This window comes from Pogoniulus pusillus, chromosome 21, assembly GCF_015220805.1.
Source record: "Pogoniulus pusillus isolate bPogPus1 chromosome 21, bPogPus1.pri, whole genome shotgun sequence".
Taxonomy (NCBI): Eukaryota; Metazoa; Chordata; class Aves; order Piciformes; family Lybiidae; genus Pogoniulus; species Pogoniulus pusillus.
The window spans coordinates 4,424,501-4,450,949 of record NC_087284.1 but is presented as its reverse complement, the minus strand read 5'-3'; the positions used below and the strand labels follow the sequence as shown (position 1 = coordinate 4,450,949).

The 26,449-nt window shown below is 46.1% G+C and overlaps 1 protein-coding gene across 2 annotated transcripts in view; it reads right to left on the bottom strand.

Annotated features, from left to right (window-relative positions):
• Nucleotides 1-469: 469 nt before the first annotated feature.
• LOC135184753 (carboxymethylenebutenolidase homolog) overlaps nucleotides 470-26,449 on the bottom strand; it is a 45,725-nt gene continuing 19,745 nt past the window's right edge. The window contains exons 2-7 of one of the 2 annotated variants that reach the window (XM_064160800.1): nucleotides 19,923-20,088; nucleotides 13,739-13,952; nucleotides 9,345-9,452; nucleotides 6,452-6,594; nucleotides 4,272-4,363; nucleotides 470-847 (exon numbers count right to left, since the gene is read on the bottom strand). In XM_064160800.1, coding sequence (XP_064016870.1) covers nucleotides 668-847; nucleotides 4,272-4,363; nucleotides 6,452-6,594; nucleotides 9,345-9,452; nucleotides 13,739-13,944 — 729 coding nt within the window. In that variant the 5' untranslated portion in view covers nucleotides 13,945-13,952; nucleotides 19,923-20,088 and the 3' untranslated portion in view covers nucleotides 470-667. The remainder of the gene's footprint in view (nucleotides 848-4,271; nucleotides 4,364-6,451; nucleotides 6,595-9,344; nucleotides 9,453-13,738; nucleotides 13,953-19,922; nucleotides 20,089-26,449) is intronic. The other variant, XM_064160801.1, reaches the window with a different exon arrangement.

Below are 26,449 nucleotides of genomic sequence, written 5' to 3'. Positions count from 1 at the left end.
TGCCCAGGTGGCCAGGAGAGCCAATGGCATCCTGGCCTGGCTCAGGAGCAGTGTGGCCAGCAGGACAAGAGAGGTTATTCTTCCCCTGTACTCAGCACTGCTCAGGCCACACCTTGAGTGCTGTGTCCAGTTCTGGGCTCCTCAATTCAAGAGGGATGTTGAGGTGCTGGAAGGTGTCCAGAGAAAGACAACACAGCTGTGAGGGTCCTGGAGCACAGCCCTGTGAGGAGAGGCTGAGGGAGCTGGGGGTGTGCAGCCTGCAGCAGAGGAGGCTCAGGGCTGACCTCAAGAAAAACTAGAGTATTTCCATGCTAACACCTGCCATCACCAGTCATCAGACCAGAATAAAGCCTGGAACTACTCAGGTAAACTCCCAGTGAAGTCGTGCTCACCAGCAAAGACAAAAGGATAAACAGCAGCATTACTATGGAGGTCACAAAGCAGAATAACGAAGAGACAATGAAGCAAGACAAGTCCAAGCCATTTTTTTAATGCCTAATCATTCTTTAGTCCACCTTCCATTGTACAGTCTTCTGTAACACTTGTGAAAATAATTAGCAGCTATAAATTAAAAGGTTCCTATTCTTCTTTATGACAACTTTGAGGCAGTTCTTCCTATCTTCTCTGAAACTCAGTCACTGAAGCCTTGGGCTGCTTTGTGCTTCTGTCAAATGAACAGTTTGATCCAATCCATCATATCCTTTCTAGCCTCTTCAATATAAGGTTTATCATCAGGTTTCATGTCTTCTGGCTTCAACTGTGCAAAGCCATGAACTTGCCCAGGATAAACTTTAATTTTATATGCAACTTTACAATATTGATTCAGTTTCTCATCCAGTAAGGTGATCTGTAAAAGAAAGCATTTGTCAATTACCTTGTGGGGTTGGGGTGGTTTGGGTTGTGGGGTTTTTTGTAGCTTGCCAAACTTGCCATTTCTCATATCTCTACACCTTTGTCTTTCTGTGCCAGTTTGAAGCTAGCTGCAGTATTTTGGTGAGAAGAATTAGGTTATAGGCTAAGGCAAGATTGGACGTGGCACTTGGTGCCATGGTCTAGCCTTGAGCTCTGTGGTAAAGGGTTGGACTTGATGATCTATGAGGTCTCTTCCAACCCTGATGATACTGTGATGTCTGCTGCACTCATAGGCTTGCTGAGATGTATAAAAACAAGAATATAAACATAGATAACAGAGTTGCTCTGTTGGAAGAGACCTCCAAGATCATCCAGTGCAACTTAATGTAAATCCATCACTGTAATCCATCTTTAGAAGTTGCATCAGGTGAGTGGTGACCTGAAAGGACCTGTCTATAATTGAAGTAATGACTTTATGTTTTGTGCTACCTTGAGCCTAGCTGGGATATTTTAGTGAGAGGAATTAGATGATAGGCTGTGAAAAGGAAACAGTGGAGATGTCTGCTGCACTCATAGGCTTGCTGAGGTGCATAAAAACAAGAACATAAACACAGGTAACAGAGTTGCTGTGTGTCTCTGGCTGCCTGCACTTCTCTCCCTAACCTGCTGTCTGTGTAACTAATCCTTCTACTTCCTAACTCCCCTAGCTGATTCTCCAAATGCACCTTGAACACAAGGCAAAGTCTGGGATAAGGTAGAGGGGTGGGAAGAAGGTGGCAGGGTGGTTGTGAGCCCCTCCTGGGGACTCAGGTTTCTGGGAGGTCTGTTGTGTTTCTGTATCACTTTTTAACTTGTCTATTTCTGTCTATAACTGTACATATTATAAATATCTGCTTGTGTATTGTGCTAAGCTGTAAATAGGAGGAAGTTGTTGGCAGAGAGAGTGATTGGCATTGGAATGGGCTGCCCAGGGAGGTGGTGGAGTCACCATCCCTGGAGGTGTTGAAGCAAAGCCTGGATGAGGCACTTAGTGCCATGTCTGGTTGATTGGCTAGGGTTGGGTGATAGATTGGCTGATCTTGGAGGTCTCTTCCAACCTGGTTGCTTCTATGATTGCCATACTGGAGGCAATGTGCATTTCCATTCAGGGACTTGTGACCTAATTTCAAGCTCTGCTCTTGAAAGAACATATTCTTTAAAGCTGAGTGACTCTCAAACCCAAACATTTTGACAAGCTCAGTTACAGAGAGCTGAAGGTAACACAGGGTTGTTTGGTTTGGGTTTTTTTGTTTATAAGAAAAAGTCACTGCTCTGCACCATCTTTTAATGATAAGTGTAAATATGCTCACACACACTAACCATTTGATGATGCACCCATATCTATCTGTAAGACAGGTCAGCAAACAGTAGATCAAACACTTATTTTTTCCCTTGCAAGCTGAGTTATACCCATTGTGCACATTATTTCTGAAGGGAGGGAAAGATGGAGGGGGAAGGGGGTTTGTGCTGGGAGCCCTCCTGGGGACTCTGTTTCTGGGAGGGGTGTTGTGTTTCTGCTACTTTTAATTTGTACAGAACTGTATAGATTTGTGTACCCCTGCTTATATAGTGTGCTAAGCTGCAAATATAAAGCTTCATAACTTCCAACTCGGCTGAGTCTAGTCTGGGAGACTTCATAAGAGTAGAGGGGCAGGTAACACCCAAACCATCACAGTTGGGAGACCTCCTGGGGACTCTGTTTCTGGGAGGGGTGTTGTGTTTCTGCTGCTTTTAATTTGTACAGAACTGTATAGATTTGTGTACACCTGCTTGTATATTGTGCTAAGCTGCAAATATAAAGCTTCATAACTTCCAGCTTGGCTGAGTCTAGTCTGGGTGATTTCATAAGAGTGGAGGGGCAGGTAACACCCAACCCATCACAGTCGGGAGCCCTCCTGGGGACTTTGATTGCTTCTGGGTGGGATATTCTGTTTCTGTGTTACTTTTAATTTGTATAGAACTGTATCATCAGCAAGTTTGCAGATGGCACCAAGCTGGGGGCAGATGTGGCTGGGTTGGAGGGCAGAAGGGCTCTGCAGTGGGACCTTGACCACCTGGACAGATGGGCAGAGTCCAATGGGATGGGGTTCAATAGCTCCAAGTGCAGGGTGCTGCACTTTGGCCACAACAACCCCATGCAGAGATACAGGCTGGGGTCGGAGTGGCTGGAGAGCAGCCAGCCAGAGAGGGATCTGGGGGTGCTGATTGATACCCGCCTGAACATGAGCCAGCAGTGTGCCCAGGTGGCCAAGAGAGCCAGTGGCATCCTGGCCTGCATCAGGAATGGTGTGGCCAGCAGGAGCAGGGAGGTCATTCTGCCCCTGTACTCTGCACTGGTTAGACCACACCTTGAGTGCTATGTTCAGTTCTGGGCCCCCCAGATTAGGAGGAACATTGAGATGCTTGAGCATGTCCAGAGAAGGGCAACGAGGCTGGGGAGAGGCCTTGAGCACAGCCCTACGAGGAGAGGCTGAGGGAGCTGGGATTGGTTAGCCTGGAGAAGAGGAGGCTCAGGGGAGACCTCATTCCTGTCTACAGCTACCTGAGGGGAGGTTGTGGCCAGAAGGAGGTTGCTCTCTTCTGGTGGCCAGCACCAGAACAAGAGGACACAGCCTCAGGCTGTGCCAGGGGAGATTTAGGCTGGAGGTGAGGAGAAAGTTCTTCCCTGAGAGAGTCATTGGACACTGGAATGGGCTGCCCGGGGAGGTGGTGGAGTCGCCGTCCCTGGAGCTGTTCAAGGCAGGACTGGACGTGGCACTTGGTGCCATGGTCTGGCCTTGAGCTCTGTGGTAAAGGGCTGGACTTGATGATCTGTGAGGTCTCTTCCAACCTTGGTGATACTGTGATACTGTATAGATTTGTGTACACCTGCTTGTATATTGTGCTAAGCTGCAAATATAAAGCTTCATAACTTCCAGCTTAGCTGAGTCTAGTCTGGGTGATTTCATAAGAGTAGAGGGGCAGGTAACACCCAAACCATCACAGTCGAGAGCCCTCCTGGGGACTTTGTTTCTGGGTGGGATATTCTGTTTCTGTGTTACTTTTAATCTGCATATAACTGTATAGATTTGTGCATATCTGCCTTTATATTGTGCTAAGCTGTAAATATAAAGCTTCATTCCCAAACAGTCACAGTGGGGGAGTTAAAATGGAAGCAAAATAATCCACTCTGTCTGATTTTCACATCCAAAACTGGTATATAATCATCGAATCATAGAATCAACCAGGTTGGAAGAGACCTCCAAGATCAGCCAGTCCAACCTAGCACCCAGCCCTAGCCAGTCAACCAGACCATGGCACCTAGCTAGGATTTCTGTGTGGGATAAAACAACTATGAGGAGAAACAAAACCAACAAAACATTTCCAGTACAACAGCTCACCTGATTCAAAGAAATAGTGTGGTCCTTCTCACCAAAAATGAAAAACGTGGGGTTTAGTAGATTGTATCTTTCTTCAGAGTCTCTAATTATGCCTAGAATGTTGTTGAGAAAGATTGTTAGTGAGGCTAATGTTCTTGCACAGTAAAGCAGCAAGTTAAACTACATCTCTGTTTTGCTAATTATGCACATGTCTTAGATTAGGATGGTTTCTATTTGGATGGAGAAAGCAAAAAAAAAAGGCATTTGGAAAGTATTTCACTCCACTCCATGCACTAAAACAAAAAGATGGGAAAATGGTGTGAGCAGCAGGAGCAGGGAGGTGCTCATCCCCCTGTGCTCAGCCTTGTGAGCCCACACCTTGAGTACTGTGTCCAGTTTGGGTCAGCACAGCACAGGAGGGACATTGAGGTGCTGGAGCAGGTGCAGAGAAGGGCAACGAGGCTAGGGAGAGGTCTGGCAAACATGGCCTGTGAGGAGCAGCTGAGGGAGCTGGGGGTGTTTAGTCTGGAGAGAAGGCTGAGAGGGGACCTTATTGCCCTCTACAGCTACCTGAAAGGAGGTTGTGGTGAGGCTGCAGCTGGTCTCTTCTCCCAAATTACTAATGCTAGGACAAGAGGCAATGGCCTCAAGTTGCATCAGGGGAGGTTTAGGTTGGCTGCTGGGAGGAAGTTCTTTCCTGAGCAGGTGGCCAGGCACTGGCACAGGCTGCCCAGGGAGGTGGTGGAGTCACCATCCCTGGAGCTCTTTAAAAGAAGAGAGGATGTGGTGCTTGATGCTATGGTTTGGTGATGAATGCTGCTGGGATGAAGGTTGGACTGGCTGATCCTGGTGGTCCTTTCCAACCATAGTGACTCCTAGTGATGAGATGTTCTGCTGAGGGCTTTGGTTTAGTCAAGGACTTATCAGTGTGAAACTACTGATTGGAGTCAATGAGCTTGAAGGGCTTTTCCAAGCTAAGAATTTTTGTGTGATTCTGTGAAAAGGAAACTTTTTCCCATTTTCCTGGTTAGCATCATTTTAATACTAATATAACACATTGCTGCCATAATCATAATTCCAATCCACAACCAGCCTTTGAGCTAATGCAAATTGTTACTCTCTGGGTTCTAGTTTAAATTTCCCAGAGACTCAAATATAGTTAATAGAACCAATAACAATTTATAGGATGCCTTTCCCTCTTCCCCCTTATTTCCCAAAGAAAAAGAATTAGATGTGGAGAGGATAAGGTAAAATACCCCCAAATAAATAGTCTCACTTTGATTTGGAAGTTAAAAGAAGACATTTTTAACAATAAATAAAAGGCATTTGAGGTAGGGAAGTTAAAAAGGTTTAGGTGCTGGGGTTTGAACAGGATGGAGCAGAATTGAGCAGAAAATAGTCTGAGAAAATAAGGAGAGTAGGCTGAGTAACTGAACAGACTTAGGTCATTCTGATAAGGAGGCACAGCTGTAGAAAAGTGGCCTTGGGAGGCTGGCAGGGAAATTGCTATCTATAGCTGAGCTGTGTGAGGAGGGCAGGCTGGTCAGCCCTGGGAACAAGCAATGCTGTGGCTCAGCTGCTGCAAAGGGGGATTAAGGGGGGTAGTTGGTCAGGTCTGCCCCTGTGCGTGTGGACAGCCCATCTCTGCCCATGTAAGCCTACCAAAAGCACACACCCCTGTACCAAACTCCACTGTATAGGTATCAGGCTTGGCTTCAATAAATGGATTGACCTTTATGCATCACACTGGTGTAAGCCTGGTGTCTCATGCATAACCTAGAAGAGAGGCCAGCTCCAAGAGCTTAGGGAAGGGAAACCAAGATACAAAATATGTAAATACAACCAAATATGATGGCAATGGTTTTGTCTGCCTCATGGGTCATGGCCATGTGGTAAACCAAGGGTACCAGGAGACAGGATGATGATGCTGGCAAGCAGGGAGGCAGAGTGAGAGAGAGAGAAACAGGGAGTTGCTCTGTTTTTATATGGCAGGGCTAGACAGGGAGTGGGAGTGGGCTAACCACCACATATGGTAGTGTTTGGACTCACCGCCGGGGAGGAGTCAGGAGGACCTGGGGTCAGGGTCAAGACCACTCCCCCAGGAGGGTTAACCCTTTACAGTCATGAAGCAATAACCAGAGTTACAAGCTAGGCATAATCATGCAAGCCCATCTAAGTTTTCACCCTCAGTTCTACCCTACCGTAGAGGGAGACCCCAGCGGCTAATCGAGGGTCGGTCAGCATCAAGTGATGTACTGCCATTCCACCCCAGGAGAAGCCAACAACACCAATCTTCTTTGCACCACACTGCTCCTGCAGGTACTGCAAGACAACACCAGCTTCCCTAGAACATATAAACAGAAGTAAATGGAGGAATCTACTGCAGAACCAATACTTGACAATTTTAAGGAGTAAATGGAGAGATTTTTGTTTTCCCCCTGCATCTACATCCACAATCATTTAAAGCAGAGAAGAGGAGCCTCCTCTTCTCCAGGCTAAACCACCCCATCCCTGTACTCAGCACTGGTCAGGCCACACCTTGAGTGCTGTGTCCAGTTCTGGGCCCCTCAATTCAAGAGAGATGTTGAGGTGCTGGAAGGTGTCCAGAGAAGGGTGATGAGGCTGGTGAGGGGCCTGGAGCACAGCCCTGTGAGGAGAGGCTGAGGGAGCTGGGGGTGTGCAGCCTGCAGAAGAGGAGGCTCAGGGCAGACCTCATTGCTGCCTACACCTCCCTGAATGGAGGCTGCAGCCAGGTGGGGTTGGTCTCTTCTGCCAGGCAAGCAGCAACAGAACAAGGGGACACAGTCTCAAGTTGTGGCAGGGGAGGTCTAGGCTGGATGCTGGGAGGAAGCTGTTGGCAGAGAGAGTGATTGGCATTGGAATGGGCTGCCCAGGGAGGTGGTGGAGTCACCGTCCCTGGAGGTGTTGAAGCAAAGCCTGGCTGAGGCACTTAGTGCCATGGTCTGGTTGACTGGCTAGGGCTGGGTGCTAGGTTGGACTGGCTGATCTTAGAGGTGACAAAGCTGGTGAGGGGCCTGGAGTGCAGCCCTGTGAGGAGAGGCTGAGGAAGCTGGAGGTGTGCAGCCTGCAGAAGAGGATGCTCAGGAGGGCTCTTCCAACCTGGTTGATTCTATGATTCTATGATCTCACTCAGCCTCTCCTCACAGGGCTGTGCTCCAGGCCCCTCACCAGCTTTGTCACCCTTCTCTGGACACGTTCCAGTATCTCAACATCTCTCTTGAATTGAGGGGCACAGAACTGGAAGCTACAAGCCAACACTCCAAAGTCAGCACAGGCATGTCCTTGAGGTCTTAAGTGTTTAAGACAGTGCCCACATACCTACTCACTCTTTGGAGTGAATTATTTTTACAGATGTAAGTATTTTCTCTTATTTAGCTAGAGCTTCAACTATACAACTGAAACCTTTGCTGAGATCTGATGAAATTAGGCTTTGACCACTGTGATGCCTTGAAAGGTGTGCTAGTTTGAAGCAGGGTAGAATGTTTTGATGAGAAAAAGTAGATCATAGGCTGTGAAAGGAAAACAATGGTGATTTCTACTCCCCTCACAGTCTCACTTGGATGTATGGGAACAAGAAAGAAAAACATTAGATAACACTCTTGCCATTTTTGTCTGCACTCTCTGGCTGGGCTCTGTCTGAGCTGCAGCTCCCTAACCTCACCTTCCACTCACCTTTGCTTCTTAACCTCTTGGCTGAACCTCCATTCTTCCTTGAGACTGGGGTAAGGTTGAGAGGGGTAGAGGGAAGGTGCAGGGGTGGTTGAGAGCCCCTCCTGGGGACTCAGGTTTCTGGGAGGGGAGTTGTGTTTCTGTATTACTTTTACCTTGTCTATTTCTGTCTATAACTGTATATACTGTAAATATCTGCTTGTATATTGTGCCAGCTGTAAATAAATAGCTTCATTTATATTCCCAGAGCCAGCTGAGACTAGTCTGGGTAACTTCTAAAGTGTGGGGGGGAAGTGTACACCCAAACCATCACAAAAGGGTTAGAAGAACACTGGTGTCTCTTACAAGATGATAGCTGAGTCATATAGGGTGGCACTGCCTCACTATCATCTTCTGAAGATTTAGGCTGTGGTGCCACGCTGACGAAACAGCATCTTTGCATTGTGCTTCTGATAACTCAGGGAAGCCTTGTTAGAGGAACTGCTCAGCTCTACAGGCAGCAGGCCCTCTACTTCACATCAGGAAAAGGAGCACGGTTGATCAAATGTATCTTAGGCTTTTGGGCAGTATTGCAAACAATGATCTAGCAGTGCTCAGGAAAAAAAGATTATTACCTACAAGGCAAAAGCAAGACAAGCAAGTGACAACTGGCAGATAACGAGCAACTGTGGAAGGCTTCTCTATCTGCAGGAGCAGGAGGCACAATCAGCACTTGTGGGTGATGGTGATGGGTATTTCATAGCCTGGCTATAAGCCTGGGCAGCCAGTATGACACATGGCTGCCCAGGAGAGGTTGAGGGAGCTGGGCCTGTTTAGCCTGGAGAAGAGGAGGCTCAGGGGTGATCTTATTACTGTCTACAACTACCTGAAGGGGCATTGTAGCCAGGTGGGGGGTGGCCTCTTCTCCCAGGCAACCAGCAATAGAACAAGGGGACACAGTCTCAAGTTGTGCCAGGGGAGGTCTAGGCTGGATATTAGGAAGAAGTTCTTCACAGAGAGAGTGATTTCCCATTGGAATGGGCTGCCCAGGGAGGTGGTGGAGGCACCGTCCCTGGGGGTCTTCAAGAAAAGACTGGATGGGGCACTTGGTGCCATGGTCTAGTTGATTGGTTAGGGCTGGGTGATAGGTTGGACTGGATGATCTTGGAGGTCTCTTCCAACCTGGTTGATTCTATGATTCTATGCAGAAAACAAGAGAGGGATGAGAAGCAGAGTAATGGATGGAGCAGATGTTCCTTTCTAAATCCCAGCCAAAACAGTGCCCAGAACCATAGAGGAACTGCTGAGCATAAGCAATTGTGTGCCAGCTTGCCCTGCAGTGGGGTGCAACTTGTAACACTTCACATCAATTCCTCTCACTTGCTGAATGCTCTTTGAAGTTCAAGTACAAAAAGTGGATCTTACTTGTCTACTTTCATAGGATCATGATGTTTCATCCAGTCAGCAAAGTCAGCCCAGTGGTCAGTAGTTTTCCAGGGATCTGTCCCCTTAAAGAAGTCTGGGCAGATGGTTCTGTGTAAGACATGAAATCAAGTCAATTTTCACTTTTAGGGGGGGAGAATCTGTGGATGTCCAGATGTTTCCTAATGTGTTTTGTACTCCAAAGTTCACATGCTTACTATCTGAATCATATCCCACTCATCCTGTTCTGGCAACCAGCACAACTAGAAGTATATGTCTTCCTATGGAGAAGAGGGAAAAAACAGACCACAAAAACACATCCTACAAACACTCTCATTATTTCCTTAGATATAATCAGCACAAAAGTAAAGAATCAGAATCTCTATGAACACACACACATACACCTTGAGTGCTGTGTTCAGTTCTGGGCCCCCCAGTTTAGGAGGGACATTGAGATGCTTGAGCGTGTCCAGAGAAGGGCAACGAGGCTGGGGAGAGGCCTTGAGCACAGCCCTACGAGGAGAGGCTGAGGGAGCTGGGATTGGTTAGCCTGGAGAAGAGGAGGCTCAGGGGAGACCTCATTGCTGTCTACAGCTACCTGAGGGGAGGTTGTGGCCAGGAGGAGGTTGCTCTTTTCTCTCAGGTGGCCAGCACCAGAACAAGAGGACACAGCCTCAGGCTGTGCCAGGGGAGATTTAGGCTGGAGGTGAGGAGAAAGTTCTTCCCTGAGAGAGTCATTGGACACTGGAATGGGCTGCCCGGGGAGGTGGTGGAGTCGCCGTCCCTGGAGCTGTTCAAGGCAGGACTGGACGTGGCACTTGGTGCCATGGTCTGGCCTTGAGCTCTGTGGTAAAGGGTTGGACTTGATGATCTGTGAGGTCTCTTCCAACCTTGGTGATACTGTGACACTGTGATACTGTGATACTGTGATATATTGCTTTGCTAGTAAAAGCTAAAGCAACCATGCAAAAGGTTTGGTTCTGAAAAGCTTAGAGGATTTAAAGCTATATTTAAAGATCTATACCAATGCTTATCCTTTAATCACTCACACTGCTAGGTAAGCATAAACAGCAGCACTTTGTGGCTCTCCTCGTGGTGTTGTGCCCTGGTAGAGCCAGTTTTGATGAGTCAATTTTAATAGCTTTTGTGGGCTCTGATTTCACCCCTCTGTATTTGCATTCACTCAGACTGAAATAGTATGGTTGCCTTATCTGTGTTAAGAGCATCATATGACACCACTTAGCGTTGGGCCTGATGATCTATCAATGCATTTAACAGACAGGGGAAAAAAAGATGAATGCATTAGAACAGAATGATGAGAATAGAATGATATTAAAAGATCAGTGCATTTAAAAGCTAGAATGCATTAGAACAGAATGATGAGAATAGAATGATTAAAAGATGAGTGCATTTAAAAGCTAGAATGCATTAGAACAGAATGATGAGAATAGAATGATTAAAAGATGAGTGCATTTAAAAGCTAGAATGCATTAGAACAGAATGATGAGAATAGAATGATTAAAAGATCAGTGCATTTAAAAGCTAGAATGCATTAGAACAGAATGATGAGGATAGAATGATTAAAAGATCAATGCTTTTAAAAGCTAGAATGCATTAGAACAGAATGATGAGAATAGAATGATTAAAAGATCAGTGCATTTAAAAGCTAGAATGCATTAGAACAGAATGATGAGAATAGAATGATTAAAAGATGAGTGCATTTAAAAGCTAGAATGCATTAGAACAGAATGATGAGAATAGAATGATTAAAAGATCAGTGCATTTAAAAGCTAGAATGCATTAGAACAGAATGATGAGAATAGAATGATTAAAAGATCATTGCATTTAAAAGCTAGAATGCATTAGAACAGAATGATGAGAATAAAATGATTAAAAGATCAGTGCATTTAAAAGCTAGAATGCATTAGAACAGAATGATGAGGATAGAATGATTAAAAGATCAATGCTTTTAAAAGCTAGAATGCATTAAAACAGGATGATGAGAATGATGGAAAGATCAGTGCATTTAAAAGCTAGAATGCATTAGAACAGAATGATGAGGATAGAATGATTAAAAGATCAATGCTTTTAAAAGCTAGAATGCATTAGAACAGAATGATGAGAATAGAATGATTAAAAGATGAGTGCATTTAAAAGCTAGAATGCATTAGAACAGAAAGATGAGAATAGAATGATTAAAAGATGAGTGCATTTAAAAGCTAGAATGCATTAGAACAGAATGATGAGAATAGAATGATTAAAAGATCAGTGCATTTAAAAGCTAGAATGCATTAGAACAGAATGATGAGAATAGAATGATTAAAAGATGAGTGCATTTAAAAGCTAGAATGCATTAGAACAGAATGATGAGAATAGAATGATTAAAAGATCAGTGCATTTAAAAGCTAGAATGCATTAGAACAGAATGATGAGAATAGAATGATTAAAAGATCAGTGCATTTAAAAGCTAGAATGCATTAGAACAGAATGATGAGAATAGAATGATTAAAAGATGAGTGCATTTAAAAGCTAGAATGCATTAGAACAGAATGATGAGAATAGAATGATTAAAAGATCATTGCATTTAAAAGCTAGAATGCATTAGAACAGAATGATGAGAATAAAATGATTAAAAGATCAGTGCATTTAAAAGCTAGAATGCATTAGAACAGAATGATGAGGATAGAATGATTAAAAGATCAATGCTTTTAAAAGCTAGAATGCATTAAAACAGGATGATGAGAATGATGGAAAGATCAGTGCATTTAAAAGCTAGAATGCATTAGAACAGAATGATGAGGATAGAATGATTAAAAGATCAATGCTTTTAAAAGCTAGAATGCATTAGAACAGAATGATGAGAATAGAATGATTAAAAGATCAGTGCATTTAAAAGCTAGAATGCATTAGAACAGAATGATGAGAATAGAATGATTAAAAGATGAGTGCATTTAAAAGCTAGAATGCATTAGAACAGAATGATGAGAATAGAATGATTAAAAGATGAGTGCATTTAAAAGCTAGAATGCATTAGAACAGAATGATGAGAATAGAATGATTAAAAGATCAGTGCATTTAAAAGCTAGAATGCATTAGAACAGAATGATGAGAATAAAATGATTAAAAGATCAGTGCATTTAAAAGCTAGAATGCATTAGAACAGAATGATGAGGATAGAATGATTAAAAGATCAATGCTTTTAAAAGCTAGAATGCATTAAAACAGGATGATGAGAATGATGGAAAGATCAGTGCATTTAAAAGCTAGAATGCATTAGAACAGAATGATGAGGATAGAATGATTAAAAGATCAATGCTTTTAAAAGCTAGAATGCATTAGAACAGAATGATGAGAATAGAATGATTAAAAGATCAGTGCATTTAAAAGCTAGAATGCATTAGAACAGAATGATGAGAATAGAATGATTAAAAGATGAGTGCATTTAAAAGCTAGAATGCATTAGAACAGAATGATGAGAATAGAATGATTAAAAGATGAGTGCATTTAAAAGCTAGAATGCATTAGAACAGAATGATGAGAATAGAATGATTAAAAGATCAGTGCATTTAAAAGCTAGAATGCATTAGAACAGAATGATGAGGATAGAATGATTAAAAGATCAATGCTTTTAAAAGCTAGAATGCATTAAAACAGGATGATGAGAATGATGGAAAGATCAGTGCATTTAAAAGCTAGAATGCATTAGAACAGAATGATGAGGATAGAATGATTAAATGATCAATGCTTTTAAAAGCTAGAATGCATTAAAACAGGATGATGAGAATGATGGAAAGATCAGTGCATTTAAAAGCTACAATGCATTAGAACAGAATGATGAGAATAGAATGATTAAAAGATGAGTGCATTTAAAAGCTAGAATGCATTAAAACAGAATGATGAGAATAGAATGATTAAAAGATCAGTGCATTTAAAAGCTAGAATGCATTAGAACAGAATGATGAGAATAGAATGATTAAAAGATCAGTGCATTTAAAAGCTAGAATGCATTAGAACAGAATGATGAGGATAGAATGATATTAAAAGATCATTGCATCTAAAAGCTAGAATGCATTAAAACAGAACGATGAGAATAGAATGATTAAAAGATCATTGCATCTAAAAGCTAGAATGCATTAAAACAGAATGATGAGAATAGAATGATTAAAAGATCAATGCATTTAAAAACTAGAATGCATTAAAACACAATGATGGGAATAGAATGATTAAAAGATCAGTGCATTTAAAACCTAGAATGCATTAAAACAGAATGATGAGAATAGAATGATATTAAAAGATCATTGCATTTAAAAGCTAGAATGCATTAGAACAGAATGATGAGAATAGAATGATTAAAAGATCATTGCATTTAAGAGACAGGGAAAAAAAGAGTTGCTTACATGTATCCATGCCCTGCAATCAAATCAACTATGTATCTGATGTCTGGGAACTGCCATCCAAATATGTCATGAACCACAATCACAGCTTTGTCTGTGAAAAAAGATGGTCTGCAAACATATGCCTTGATGTGCTCAATCTGTACTTCGTGTCCAAGGCACCCATATTTGGATCTTTCTCCAGTATCATATAGGAAAGGGTCAGCCATTTGGGAACCTGAAGAAAAAGAGAGCAAGAGAGTAAAAAATCATTTGCACACAGGGATTACTAAGGACAAATAAAGGCAAATCTGCAGTAACTACTTCAGTAACTTCTGTAAATACCACTGACATCCTTGTCTGAAAGGAGAGAGGTAAAAAAAGAAACAGAGAAAAGCAATGTTCCAGCACACAATGGCTCTTAGTCCATTCCATGTTGTTAAGCTGACAGTGATGAGAATGCCAAAAGCAAAGCTATGAAATTACAAACAGTCTGCATGTGAAGGTCCTGACACCATGTTTGTTTTGCTTCCAAGCTATCCTGTCAGTGCTAGAGTAAAGCAGTGTAGCTTCAGATGCCACTCACTGCCCAGGCATCAAATCATCACAGAACCAACCAGGTTGGAAGAGACCTCCAAGCTCAGCCAGTCCAGCCTAGCACCCAGCCCTAGCCAATCAACCAGACCATGGCACTTAGTGCCTCAGCCAGGCTTTGCTTGAACACCTCCAGGGATGGTGACTCCACCACCTCCCTGGGCAGCCCATTCCAATGCCAATCACTCTCTCTGCCAACAACTTCCTCCTAACATCCAGCCTAGACCTCCCCTGGCACAACTTGAGACTGTGTCCCCTTGTTCTGTTGCTGCTTGCCTGGCAGAAGAGCCCAACCCCACCTGGCTACAGCCTCCCTTCAAGCAGCTGCAGACAGCAATGAGCTCTGCCCTGAGCCTCCTCTTCTGCAGGCTGCACACCCCCAGCTCCCTCAGCCTCTCCTCACAGGGCTCTGCTCCAGGCCCCTCACCAGCTTCATTGTCCTTCTCTGGACACCTTCCAGCACCTCAACATCTCTCTTGAACTGAGGAGCCCAGAACTGGACACAGCACTCAAGGTGTGGCCTCACCAGTGGTGAGCACAGGGGCAGAATGACCTCCCTTGTCCTGCTGGCCACACTGCTCCTGATGCAGGCCAGGATGCCATTGGCTCTCTTGGAGCCCCTACATGTGTCATCATGGGGAATCCCATGCTGCTTTCTTTGACTTAGGTGATGGATAAGGACCACAGCAAAAAAGCTACAGTGTTTGGTGCTTTCTTCAGTGCTGGTGCCTGCTAGCTAATGTGTGCTTTCCATCACATTATCCCATCTGTTCTGGAAGGCAACTGTGTGCAGTTGGTGAAGGACTGCAACACAGAGTTGTAAATTAGATTCCACTGCCTCAGGCCCACATGTGCTTGAAAGGAATTGCAAGAAAACAAGAAGATATGAGAAATCTTATTGAAATATATGTGAGAGCATCTGGGTTTGTCTCTTCTCCAAACCCACTAATTACAGACAACGAGCCAGGAGCTGTTCTGCAGAGATTAAAGGTAAAAGTTGCTCTGACTCACAGTGTCAGGAATGTGGAAGGCTCTGTGCAAAAAGTAGAATATGATCTTGTAATTAGAGGTAGTGTTACAATGTATCTAATCAAGGAATTCAATTAAAGGGGCAGAGTTAATAGGAGAATTTCCTAGCATGTGCTGACTTGGGGATGCAGTACAAACACCCACATGTACATTCATAGAATCAACCAGGTTGGAAGAGACCTCCAAGATCATCCAGGCCAACCCATCCCCCAGCCCCAGCCAATCAACTAGACCATGGCACTAAGTGCCTCATCCAGTCTTTTCTTCTGGACTCACTCCAACAGTTCCATGACCTTCTCATGTTGGGGGGCTCCAGAACTGCACCCAGGACTCCAGGTGGGGTCTCAGGAGAGCAAAGTAAAGCAGCAGAATCCCCTCCCTTGCCCTGCTGCCCACACTGCTCTTGCTGCAGCCCAGTACAGGGTTGCTGTCTGGGCTGCACTCACACTGCAGGCTCATATTGAGCTTTTCATCACCCCAGGCCCCCAGGTCTGGGCTGCACTCACACTGCTTCTACTTCATCATTTCTACATGAAGCTATTTCTCTTTGTGTTGTAGCCTGCACTTGAGGAAACAATCTCCTCTTCATGGAAGTGCACCAGGTCCTGGTAAAAATGTGTACCTTCCTCAGCTATCCATTAGCCACAGCAGAGGGGAGAGAGATTTTCCTGAGTAGAAGGAAATTTTGCCTAGGCAACATAGATGGATTTGGAGCCAAGGTACAGGCAGACCAAAGAATGCAGAGTTGATGTCCTTGTGCCTTACACAACACTTCTCAGACTGTAGGCTAATCATAGAATCATATTGAATCATGGAATCAACCAGGCTGGAAGAGACCTCCAAGATCAGCCAGTCCAACCTAGCACCCAGCCCTGGCCAAGCAACCAGACCATGGCACTAAGTGCCTCATCCAGGCTTTGCTTCAACACCTCCAGGAACAGCAACTCCACCACCTCCCTGGGCAGCCCATTCCAATGCCAATCACTCTCTCTGCCAACAACTTCCTCCTGACATCCAGCCCAGACCTCCCCTGACACAACTTGAGACTGTGTCCCCTTGTTCTGGTATGTCCTGGTAGGGCATAAATCCTGCTGAGCAGTTTAACTCTTGCTCTCCTCCTCCTGTTTTACGGGACCTGGGAGTGGAGTCAGATGAGCAAACAACAGCATCCACATTTTATATGCATTTAGACTGCCTCATACACAAGACTATCAGCCTGCCCAATGTATAGTGCAGAGACATGGTTCTTCCTCATGCCCCTCCAACCCTGGAGCTGCTGCAGGGTCAGCAATGAGTTTGAGCAAAGTGCTTAATTACAGCTGTAATCTCTGGCTGGCAGAGTGTGGCGTAGAGATACAGGAACTGCAGCATCAAGGAATCAAGCTGCTTTAGAAATAGCTATGAGGTGCATGAGCTCACATCATGAGTAACTCCCTGAGCTGATAACTGAGAGCCAATTATATTTGTTAATTGTTCTTCCACCTTTCTCAGGGCCAGAATGTCAGGGTTGGTGCTAGGAAGTATAATATAGCCTAATCTTCAGGGCAAAAACCTTCATTGTTTTGGCATCATATCAAAGTGGAAGCGCATAGGAGAGTACCTAGAATCATAGGATCAGTCAGGGATGGAAGGGACCACAAGGATCATCTAATTCCAACCTTCTTGTCATGCCCAGGGACACCCTACCCTAGAGCAAGCTGGCCACAGCCTCAGCCAGCCTGGCCTTAAACACCTCCAGCCATGGGGCCTCAACCACCTCCCTGGGCAACCCATTCCAGCCTCTCACCACTCTCATGCTCAACAACTTCCTCCTCATGTCCACTCTGACTCTCCCCACCTCCAGCTTTGCTCCATTCCCTCTAGTCCTGTCACTCCCTCACAGCCTCAAAAGTCCCTCCCCAGCTTTTTTGGAGGCCCTCTTCAGGTACTGGAAGGCCACAAGAAGGTCACCTGGGAGCCTCCTCTACTCCAGACTCAACAGCCCCAACTCTTTCAGTCTGTGCTCACAGCTGAGCTGCTGCAGCCTCTGAGCATCCTCCTGGCCCTGCTCTGAACATGCTCCAGCATCTCCACATCCCTCTTGTCCCAGGGGCTCCAGAACAGGATGCAGTACTCCAGGTGGGGTCTCAGCAGAGCAGAGCAGAGGGGCAGAATCGCCTCCCTGTCCCTGCTGGCCACACTTCTGCTGCTGCAGCCCAGGCTCTGCTTGGCTTTCTGGGCTGCAAGTGCACACTGCTGGCTCCTGTTGAGCTTCTGGTCCAGCAGCACCCCCAAGTCCCTCTCCTCAGGGCTGCTCTCCAGCCACTCACTGCCCAGCCTGCATTTGTGCTTAGCATTGCCTCGTGTACGTCCTCTGCGATGGTCCTGAAAATAGTTGAGAGATATTTGTTTGTGCAGAAGTGTTTCCTACCTTCTGTTTCAACCTAAGATGAGTGAGTTGTTGAACTGCTCAAGAATTCACAAACAGACTGCTAGCCTCTGGGATGGCAGCCACAACCTTAGCCCACAAAGGCCTTTTACTCAGGAGGGCACAACCTACATTGTCCTCTTCAAGGAAGCAGTATTTAGGAATCATTAAGCTTTGCAACCCCTGTGAAACAGTTTACTCCCTGTCTATTGGTTGCTTCCCAGAAATCTTTTTTTTTTTTTGGCTTATCTTGATTGATACCAAGCCAGCTGGTTCTCCTCCAGACACTGAGCTGTGGAGAACAGAGAAGGTTAGTAAATAGTCAGCCACACCTGAACCGCTTAGGAGACTTTGATGGGATCCTGTTCAGTCAGAGCTTCATTTGTTCCCGCCTGCTCTGTCCCACGCAATGTGGTGTGGCAAAGCAGCAAGCAAGGATATTTCCTACCTGTCCTGTCTCACCTCATTCCCTCTTCCCACCAATTTCAGCCATTACACTTTTCCTTTTCCTGCTTTCCCTGTGGCACCATTCCAAGCAGATTGCGCCTTGCCTTTAGAAGAGAATCATAGAACCATAGAATCAAGCAGGTTGGAAGAGACCTCCAAGCTCATCCAGCCCAACCTAGCACCTAGCCCTGTCCAGCCATCCAGACCGTGGCACCAAGTGCCTCAGCCAGGCTTTGCTTGAATACCTCCAGGGATGGCAACTCCACCACCTCCCTGGGCAGCCCATTCTGATGCCAATCACTCTCTCTGCCAGCAAATTCCTCCTAACATCCAGCCACTTGTCACTGAACTCCAGCACAGGGGAGATATGAGGCCTGGTGAGATGTTAGGAACAGGGGAAATACCAACTGTGGCTAGCAGAGAAGAAATGTTCATGTCTGTGAGGCTGTTCTCATCCTTCTGCTTGTGAAGAAAAGGCCTTTTTTACAGTGTCTCCTTCTCTCCAGTTGTCCTCCACTTCCTTAAGTGTCTTGATATGATTCATCTTCCAAGCAAGCAACATAAAAACTGACAAGAGTACTATCACTGCTATCACTGGAAGGCACAGGTGAGCTTCCTGGGGTGGCAGGTTAGATCTTAGCTACTACATTTTTAGGGAGCAACAAAACACAAAGTTAAATCCTACAGAGTCTTCAGTTTTCAATAGGAAGAAAATCCTAATCCCTACCTGAAAAGTAAGGCTAAAAATCTCTTAAAAACCATCAGGGAGAACAGAGGCAAAGAGTGCTGAGGATAACCATCACTTCTCAGAAAGCAAGAATGAGCACGTGATCTCAAAGTGCTGTGCTGTTTGGCAGGACCTTGGAGCAGTGATGCCAAGATGTAACATCTCTGCTCTTAGAATCATAGAATCAACGAGGTTGGAAGAGACCTCCAAGCTCATCCAGCCCAACCTAGCACCCAGCCCTAGCCAATTAACCAGACCATGGCACTAAATGCCTCATCCAGGCTTTGCTTCAACACCTCCAGGGATGGTGACTCCACCACCTCCCTGGGCAGCCCATTCCAATGCCAATCACTCTCTCTGCCAACAACTTCCTCCTAACATCCAGCCTAGACCTCCCCTGGCACAACTTGAGACTGTGTCCCCCTGCTCTGTTGCTGCTTGCCTGGCAGAAGAGACCAACCCCACCTGGCTACAGCCTCCCTTCAGGGAGTTGTAGACAGCAACTTCTCCTGGGTCAAGTGATAACGTTTTCAACACCAGCAGTAACTTACTTCATTAGCAACCGCTTCAATGGACCAAGTGAGGAAAAGAATAGGAATTCACTACCATAACAGCAAAATAAATCATTATGCCCCTTTAATGTGATCTTGCTGCTGAGGTACATAAAATGGTTAGCAAAATCCTCAGAACTTCAGCTGGGCCACCCCTTACAGCAAAGACCTCAACCAAAATCCAGTCTTTCCCAAAGTTGACACTCTCTATTTTCACTTTATCTGCTCCCTGATACTTGTCCTTGTGCATTTCTTTTACTGAAACCAAACTCAAAGTTTCTCTTCAGAGAAGTCAGCTTTGCTGAATGTTTCCTGCCTTTTCAAAAAGAAAAAGACCACCAACCACCCAATTTCTCAGCAATTTCAGATTTCTCCCTTACAGCACAGTTAAAAGCAGACAGCATTATTTCCACTGCCAACTCAGTCTTCGTGGACCAGCTTGCCATCACCTACCTCGAGTCCAGGCTGCTGTTTCAGTCCAGCTCACCTCTTCTGCTCAGGGAGGTACCAGCTAGATTTCTCTAAGCACAAGAGGAAGAGCAGCTCTGCTGGCAGTTTTGTGCCTGTTGCTACCCATCCAGTTTCCAGGTGCTCTTCAACTCTGCTGCAGGCTTTAGGACTGAGGAGAGTGAGGAGGAGAGGCTTAGCACAGGAGTCATCCCATCCGGAAGGGGTGGGGACAGATCAGGTAGGGAGGCAGGGTGCAACAGGCTCCACCATCAGCTGCCTTTATTTTTTTTTGCTCTACCTTTTATTTATTTATTTATTTATTTATTTATTAAGGATTTTAGACAGCAAAATGCACACAAGCACTACACTGTGCTCACATTTTCTTTCATCCCTCTAAATAGGTTTAATTCCTAACAAAGTAGCGCAGAGAACCCGAAACAAAGCTGCCAGGGATTAATATCAGCACACTTTAGTTCCCTGGGAAAATTTCTTTGCCAGGCCTGCACACTACAAGCAAAGGTGAGTGATGCAGCTATTTCAGACACTGCAAAGTGTTTAGAACTCAGCATTTATAGCTGAGGCACCTACCATCAGTGGTGCAGTTGCATTGTTAAATTCAGAGGTCACAGAATCATAGAATCAAGCAGGTTGGAAGAGACCTCCAAGCTCAGCCAGTCCAACCTAGCACCCAGCCCTATCCAGTCAACCAGACCATGGCACTAAGTGCCTCATCCAGGCTTTTCTTGAACACCTCCAGGGATGGTGACTCCACCACCTCCCTGGGCAGCCCATTCCAATGCCAATCACTCTCTCTGACAACAACTTCCTCCTAACATCCAGCCTAGACCTCCACTGGCACAACTTGAGACTTGTACTGTCCACAATACATGTGCTTTAATGGAATTAATCTGAATCCATTCTGGCAAACGTGCAGCATAAAAAGGTTATAGATATCTTCCTAGCACACAGATTAAACTTATTACAGCCACACCCACAAGTACTCCCCAGCAAGTCCAAAAGTGTTCCAGGTTATTTGTGATTTGACTTGCTTTCAGCAGGCTAGTGTGCTGGTTTGAGCCTAGCTGGGATATTTTGGTGAGAAGAATTAGATGTTAGGCTGTGGAAAGGAAATCATGGTGATGTCTGCTGCACTCATAGGCTTGCTGAGATGGATAAGAACAAGAACATGAACACAGATAAGGGAGTCTCTCTCTGTTTCTGGGGCTGCATGAACTTCTCTCTCTAACCTTCTGTCTGTGTGATTAATCCATCTACATCCTAACCCCTCTGGGTGAACCTCCAAACTACCTTGAGCATAAGGCAAAGTCTGGGGTAAGGTAGAGAAGTGGGGAGAAGGTGGAAGGGTGGTTGAGAGCCCCTCCTGGGGACTCTGGTTTCTGGGAGGGCTGTTGTGTTTCTGTATTACCTTCTTAAATTGTCTATTTCTGTATGTATTGTCAATCTCTGCTTGTCTATTGTGCTAAGCTGTAAATAAAAAGCTTCATTCAATTTCCAGATGGACTGAGCCTAGTCTGGGTGATTTTACTTAAGTGTGAGGGGGCAGGGAACACCCCAACCACCACAGCTAGAATCTGAACTGGTTCTTTTTGATGGTGGCTCACTGAAATGTTTTATTCCTATTTCCAGGACAATCATGTATCCAAGGAATTCAGGCTGATGTCTACTCTATCTTTAGTATTCTTTGTTAGTGCATGCAGTTTGTGTGTGCATGTTGGAGCTGAGGAATAAAAGAGGCAAAAGAGCTCAAAGAAAAATCACAATCTCATTTTGTGTCACAGACCCATAAAGACATTTTGATCTTAAGTGTATATGACAAACAAAGCTCACTCTGTAGATCCTCAGCAGTATTCTGTACACAGTAGAGACCACCAAGGACTATGTTAAGCAGCTGATGGTTGTATTTAGCTCACCAAACTACAGACATCTACAAAGAGGATGTTTGCTTGGCAATAAGGTGCTTTACACTCCCACAGTTCCCAGCAAGATCTCAAGATTTAGAGGATGATTCACACTCCATGGGTGTTTTCCTTAGATTTTAATGAATAGTCCCCTAGGTGCCACTAACTGTGCTGATCACAGTTTAAAGGGCAGCCTACCCACCTAGTGCAGGTGCAGACTGCTGTGCTGAGTGCATCATCACTCAGGCAAGATCAGTCCCACCTCTGTGCTGCTGTGGCAGCTACACAGAACTGAAAATTAAGGTTTGTCATGACCAGGCAGAGGATGTTTGTCCTGTCCTGCTTGTCAGTAGCTTTGCACATCAGGATTGTATAAGAAATGATTAAAAAGATTGCTTGTGTTGCAAGGAAGGGAGTGGGGAAACTTCACTGAAAAGATCTCCTTTAACGTCAGTGGCATCTTGCTTGAGCCTGTTTAACCCCATGGGTGAGCATGCTGTAGTCAGAGGCACAAAGCTGAAGTACTGTCTCGGTACCTTGACCCCCAGAATTTGGATCCACCCAATCTAATGTCCCCTGTGGAACACACTGGGCCAGCAAAAGCAGGCATCTGATCCCTTGTGCTTGTCACAACAATAAATCCTGTCTTCATGCTCAGCATCTCTAATTGGGGGCAGTTAGGGTGAAAGGAGAGCACCTTTCTGTAATGCAGGCATTTGCCTGCACACTGATTATGTTTGATCAGCAAACTCTATATCACTTAGATTCCCCACACTTGATGAGGCTGTCTCCTTACCCATAAGTTATGATCACCTTCATAGTGGACTTGAGATTATGAAGTTCATTGCATCCATGCTTTACTACTGGATCAAGCAGCTCACACGTTTCTATTTTCAAGACTGTGAGCATCTCAACTTTCAGGATTGAAAACAAACAAACAAACAAACAAGAACAAAACCCCAGTGAAGGTCTAGGCTGGATGTTAGGAGGAAGTTCTTCCCAGAGAGAGTGATTTTCCATTGGGATGGGCTGCCCAGGGAAGTGGTGGATTTCATATCTAAAGGGATGTGATACTCTGTGTCTCTGTTGTCATCAGTCCACCTCACTTGTTTCTGTATAGGGGATGTGCAGCCTGGAGAAGAGGAGGCTCAGGGCAGACCTCATTGCTGTCTGCAACTACCTGAAGGGGGGGCTGTAGACAGGTCATGGTTGGTCTCTTCTGCCAGGCAAGCAGCAACAGAACAAGGGGACACAGCCTCAAGTTGTGCTGGGAGTGGTATAGGCTGGATGTTGGGAGGAAGTTGTTGACAGAGAGAGTGATTGGCATTGGAATGGGCTGCCCAGGGAGGTGATGGAGGCACCATCCCTGGAGGTGTTGAAGCAAAGCCTGGATGAGGCATTTAGTGCCATGGTCTGGTTGATTGGCCAGGGCTGAATGCTAGGTTGGACTGGCTGAGCTTGGAGGTCTCTTCCAACCTCGGTGATTCTATGATTCTATGGTCTGGTTGATTGGCCAGGGCTGGGTGCTAGGTTGGACTGGATGATCTTGGAGGTCTCTTCCAATCTGATTGATTCTATGATTCTAAGCCATGCAAGGATTGGAATGAGCAGAATTAGATACATTTATTCAAACACACAGTGGTCAAACTTCACCTGAAACACACAGCTGGTTCTGCTTGCTTGCTTGCTTCCTGAAGGTCTGCACCAATACTCCTCTCCAGTTTTAAGAAGGAATGTGCATAGAATAAGGCACTGGAGTAAACCCTCACAGCCTCGGCTGCATTTTTAGCTGTTTGCTAACTTAGGAAACAGTATCCTAGGCTATGCAGGCCTGCTGTCTGAAGGCAAAAGAGAAAGGTATTGCCTCCTGGACAACTACCAATAGATGATCTGTTAGAATGTAGGAGAGCCCTGCAGAGGGACCTGGCCAGGCTGGATGGGTGGGCAGAGGCCAATGGGATGAGACTGAACAAGGCCAAGTGCAGGGTTCTGCACTTTGGCCACAACAACCCCAAGCAGCACTACAGGCTGGGGACAGAGTGGCTGAGAGTAGCCAGGAGGAAAGGGACCTGGGGGTACTGATAGATAGTAGGCTGAAGATGAGGCAGCAGTGTGCCCAGGTGGCCAAGAGAGCCAATGGCATCCTGGGCTGCATCAGGAGCAGTGTGGCCAGCAGGACAAGGGAGGTTATTCTGCCCTGTACTCAGCACTGGTCAGGCCACACCTTGAGTGCTGTGTCCAGTTCTGGGCCCCTCAATTCAAGAAAGATGTTGAGGTGCTGGAAGGTGTCCAGAGAAGGGCAACAAAGCTGGTGAGGGGCCTGGAGCACAAATCCTATGAGGAGAGGTTGAGGGAGCTGAGGGTGTTTAGCCTGGAGAAGAGGAGGCTCAGGGCTGATCTTATTACTGTCTACAACTACCTGAAGGGGCATTGTAGCCAGGTGGGGGGTGGCCTCTTCTCCCAGGCAACCAGCAATAGAACAAGGGGACACAGTCTCAAGTTGTGCCAGGGTAGGTCTAGGCTGGATGTTAGGAAGAAGTTCTTCACAGAGAGAGTGATTGGCATTGGAATGGGCTGCCCAGGGAGGTGGTGGAGGCACCGTCCCTGGGGGTGTTCAAGAAAAGCCTGGCTGAGGCACTTAGTGCCATGGTCTGGTTGATTGGATGGGGCTGGGTGCTAGGTTGGACTGGATGATGTTGGAGGTCTCTTCCAACCTGGTTGATTCTATGATTCTATGAGCCCTGAGGAATTGCAAGCCCTCTGCTGGCACCTAGTGCAAAAGCGAAGGAGTCCCACAGAGACCCACAGACAGGCTTAAACATGACCCATTTACTGCCACCTGGTACATTATCTGGAGTGCTGCCAGTAGCAACACACTTGTCAGAAAGCTGCAACCACTACAAACGGCATATTTATGTTGTGCAAAACCTGTTCAAAGCTCTTGTGATGAGTGATGCTCTGCTTGCAGCCTGGAAGCTGCAGACGATGCAAGATGGATGGCTAGGCTGCCTCCTCCTCTTCCACGCATCCCACCAGCAAGAGCAGCCTCTTAAAGGGGCTGCTCACACTGATGGAACCTTGTGAGGAGCTGGTGGAGAGGTTCCCAGGAAGGGTTAGAGAAGAGGCATGGTGGGAAAGGGTGTCTGCAACTACCTGAAGGGAGGCTGTAGCCAGGTGGGTTTGGTCTCTTCTGCCAGGCAAGCAGCAACAGAACAAGGGGGGACAGTCTCAAGTTGTGCCAGGGGAGGTCTAGGCTGGATGTTAGGAGGAAGTTGTTGTCAGAGTGATTGGCATTGGAATGGGCTGCCCAGGGAGGTGGTGGAGTCACTGTGCTACAATTCTTGTAGCCTGTCCTCAGAGCAGAGCTGCTGCAGCCCTCTGAGCATCTTGGTGGCCTCCTCTGGACTGGCTCCAACACTTCCATGTCCTGCTTGTGCTGGGGGCTCCAGAACTGCACCCAGTACCCCAGGAGGGATCTGAGGAGAGCAGAGCCAAGGGGCAGAATCCCCTCCCTTGCCCTGCTGCCCACACTGCTCTGGCTGCAGCCCAGCACAGGGTTGTGTCTGGGCTGCACTCACACTGCAGGCTCCTGTTGAGCTTTTCATCAGCCCAGACCCCCAGGGCCTGTTCCTCAGGGATGCTCTCAGCCATTCCCCACCCAGCCTGGAGCTGTGCCTGGGATTGCGCTGACCCAGGTGTAGGACCTTACACTTGGCCTTGTTGAATGTCATGAGGTTGGCCTGGGCACAGCTCTGCAGCCTGTCCAGGTCCCTTTGGATGGATCCCTGCCCTCTAGCAAGTCGACTGTGCCACACAGCTTGGTGTCACTGTAAATCAGTCTCGTTCTGTCATTTCACCAGCACAGCACTCCGGAGTTCGTAGCTGCCTTTACTGGAGTATCAAAAAGTCCCTCCAGCAAAGTCTCTGATTCGGTGAGCAGTGAGCCACATCTCTGCTTTCACAGTATCACAGTGTCACAGTATCATCAGGGTTGGAAGAGACCTCACAGATCATCAAGTCCAACCCTTTAGCACAGAGCTCAAGGCCAGACCATGGCACCAAGTGCCACGTCCAGTCCTGCCTTGAACAGCTCCAGGGACGGCGACTCCACCACCTCCCCGGGCAGCCCATTCCTTTTTCTCAGGCTTTGCCATGTGCCTAAGAGGAAAGGCCCAAGTCCCTCCCATGTGAGAGACCTCCTCTGCTTCACCTACCACAGCACTACCAGGTCATGCTCTCTGCACCAAGCAGAGCCCCCACTGCTCCTCGCAGGCGGAGAGCTGCTTCTTTGCTCTCCATCTTTGCATTCCTCACCATGCTCACACTCCCCTCTGTTTTCATTTGCTGCTAAAAAATAACAGACAGAATCTGTTGTCTCATCTCTCCTTTAGGCCTCTTCCTCTTGTGTCTGTTCCCTTTCCACTCTACTCCATTTCTGTAAGTTACTTTGACTGGCACCAGCTGGTTTCTGCCTGTCCCTTTGAATGCCCCTCCTAATGACCCATTTTGCTTCTGGGTAGCCTAGTGTCAGCTCTTGGAGCATACAACTCCTTTTCTCTCTATAATCTGAATCACAGAATCAACCAGGTTGGAAGAGACTGTATGAAGGGA